Consider the following 2,002-nt stretch of genomic DNA (forward strand, 5'->3'; position numbering starts at 1 on the left):
AGTCATGGGGGAGAACCAGGGGGCACCCTGGGCTGGGGGGCACCAGGGCCTGCAGGGCCCCTCTGAGGGCTCCCTGGGGGGCACTAGGTTGGGGAACACCAGGCACTGCCCATTCCCCTCTAAGAGCTCCCTGGGGGGCACTGGGTTGGGGGACACCAGGCACTGCCCCTTCGGCCCTTAGGGCCCCTGGGGGGCAGGTGCCGGCCGGCAGCACTGGCCCTACTGGGCCTCTCCCTGTTTGGGGGTACCAGTCCTTGTCCTCCTTGAGTCCCACTTGGAGGACACCAGGAGGAGGCAGATGGGCACAGCCAGGGTCAGCTTCTCTTGGCCCTGGGGTAGGATTAGTCCTTTCTGGCCCCAGGGGAGAGAAATATTCCTGGGCAGGATCAGCCCTCTTGGCCCTGGGGGAGGGAAATATTCCTGGGCAGGATCAGCCCCCTTGACCCTGGGGGAGGGAAATATTCCTGGGTAGGATCAGCCCCCTTGGCCCTGGGGGAGGGAAATGTTCCTGGGCAGGATCAGCCATTCCTGATCCTGGGAGAGGCAAATGTTCCTGGGCAGGATCAGCTCCTCTTGGCCCCAGGACAAGCTGCCTCACTGCAAGCCATGCCCTGGCTGGCGTGTCTGTATCCATGGTGTATCCATGGTGTATCCATGGGTGTATCCATGGATCCGTGGTATTCTCCCGCCCCCTCAGGCCGCGGGACGCTGTCGGATGAGCACGCAGGGATCATCTCGGTGCTGGCCCAACAGGCAGCCAAGCTGACCTCGGACCCCACCGACACCCCCGTGGTGTGCCTCGAGTCCGACACGGGGTGAGTCCCAGCCTGGAGCTCCCACTGCTCCTTCCCTTTCCCTCCCCCCAGCCCTGGCAGCTTCCCAGAGCCACATCCCTCCAGCAGCTCCTCATCCCGAGCTGAACTGGTGGCTGTGGGAGAAGCTCCAGCTGTGAAGCCATGGGAGGAGGCTGCAGGCACGTGGATGTGTTGGATTAGTGGGATTTGAAGAGGCAGGAGGCGTAAAAGCAGTGGGAAACGTGCCAAGGTGTGGTGGTTCCTGCAGCTCTGTGCTGCTTCCACACGTGGGATCCCTGTGGATAACAAAGCCCATGCTGTAGGAGGCAGTGTGGCAGTAAGGATGGCTCCAGCCCTACTCACAGAATTCCAGAGTCAATCAGGTTGGAAAAGAGTTGGAAAAGACTTCTGAGATCATCAAGTTCAAGCCATGACCTCACCCCACCATGGCAACTAGACCAGAGCACTAAGTGCCATGTCCAGTCTGGCCTTAACCACCTCCAGAGATGGTGACTCCACCACCACCTTGGGCAGCACATTCCAGTGTCTAATCACCCTTTCCATGAAGAAATTCCTCCTGATGTCCAACCTAAACCTCTCCAAGTGCAGCCTGAGGCTATATCCTCTCCTCCTGGGAGAAGAGACCAACCCCCACGTGGCTCCAAACTCCTGTCAGGGAGTTGTAGAGAGTGCTAAGGTCACCCCTGAGCCTCCTCCAGGCTAAACAATTCCCTGAGCTTCTCCTCATAGCACTTGTTTCCATGGAATGGGAGGAAGAGATGCAGCAACATCAGGAGCTGAGGTTGCTGCAGCTCAGGGATGATTCCCCTGTCCAGTTCCAGCCACTCCAGCTCCTCCCTGGCTGGCTGCTCCCTTCCCTCAGCACTTGGTCCTTGTTCCAGGAGCATCATGATCCAGAGGCATGACAGCATCACTGTGGCAGTGCATAAATTGGCATCCTGAGCTGTGGCAACCTGCAGCTCCTCACTCCCAGCTCCTTCTCCCTTCAAACCACCTCCAGCTCCAAGCCTGGGATGAAGCTTCTCCCTCTCCACCCAACAGCTCCTGGTCTCCAACTCCCATTATGGCACTTTTACTGCTGAGGATGAGCTGTGATCACTCCCCCAACTCTTGTAATCATCTACTCCAAGGTGTATGTGTGTGTTCCAAGAGGTGTGTGTGTATTCCAAGGGGTGTGTGTGGCATTC

General features: G+C 58.6%; 1 protein-coding gene across 1 annotated transcript; it reads left to right on the plus strand.

Moving 5' to 3' along the window:
* Positions 1–697: 697 nt before the first annotated feature.
* LAMTOR5 (late endosomal/lysosomal adaptor, MAPK and MTOR activator 5) lies at positions 698–1,757 on the plus strand (the record flags this gene model as incomplete). The annotated part of the gene is made up of 2 exons (XM_009072558.1): positions 698–815; positions 1,697–1,757. Coding segments are annotated over 2 exons (179 nt in total), but the record flags the coding sequence as incomplete, so codon positions are not given.
* Positions 1,758–2,002: the final 245 nt, after the last annotated feature.

This window comes from Acanthisitta chloris, unplaced genomic scaffold (assembly GCF_000695815.1).
Source record: "Acanthisitta chloris isolate BGI_N310 unplaced genomic scaffold, ASM69581v1 scaffold7974, whole genome shotgun sequence".
NCBI classification, from domain to species: domain Eukaryota; kingdom Metazoa; phylum Chordata; class Aves; order Passeriformes; family Acanthisittidae; genus Acanthisitta; species Acanthisitta chloris.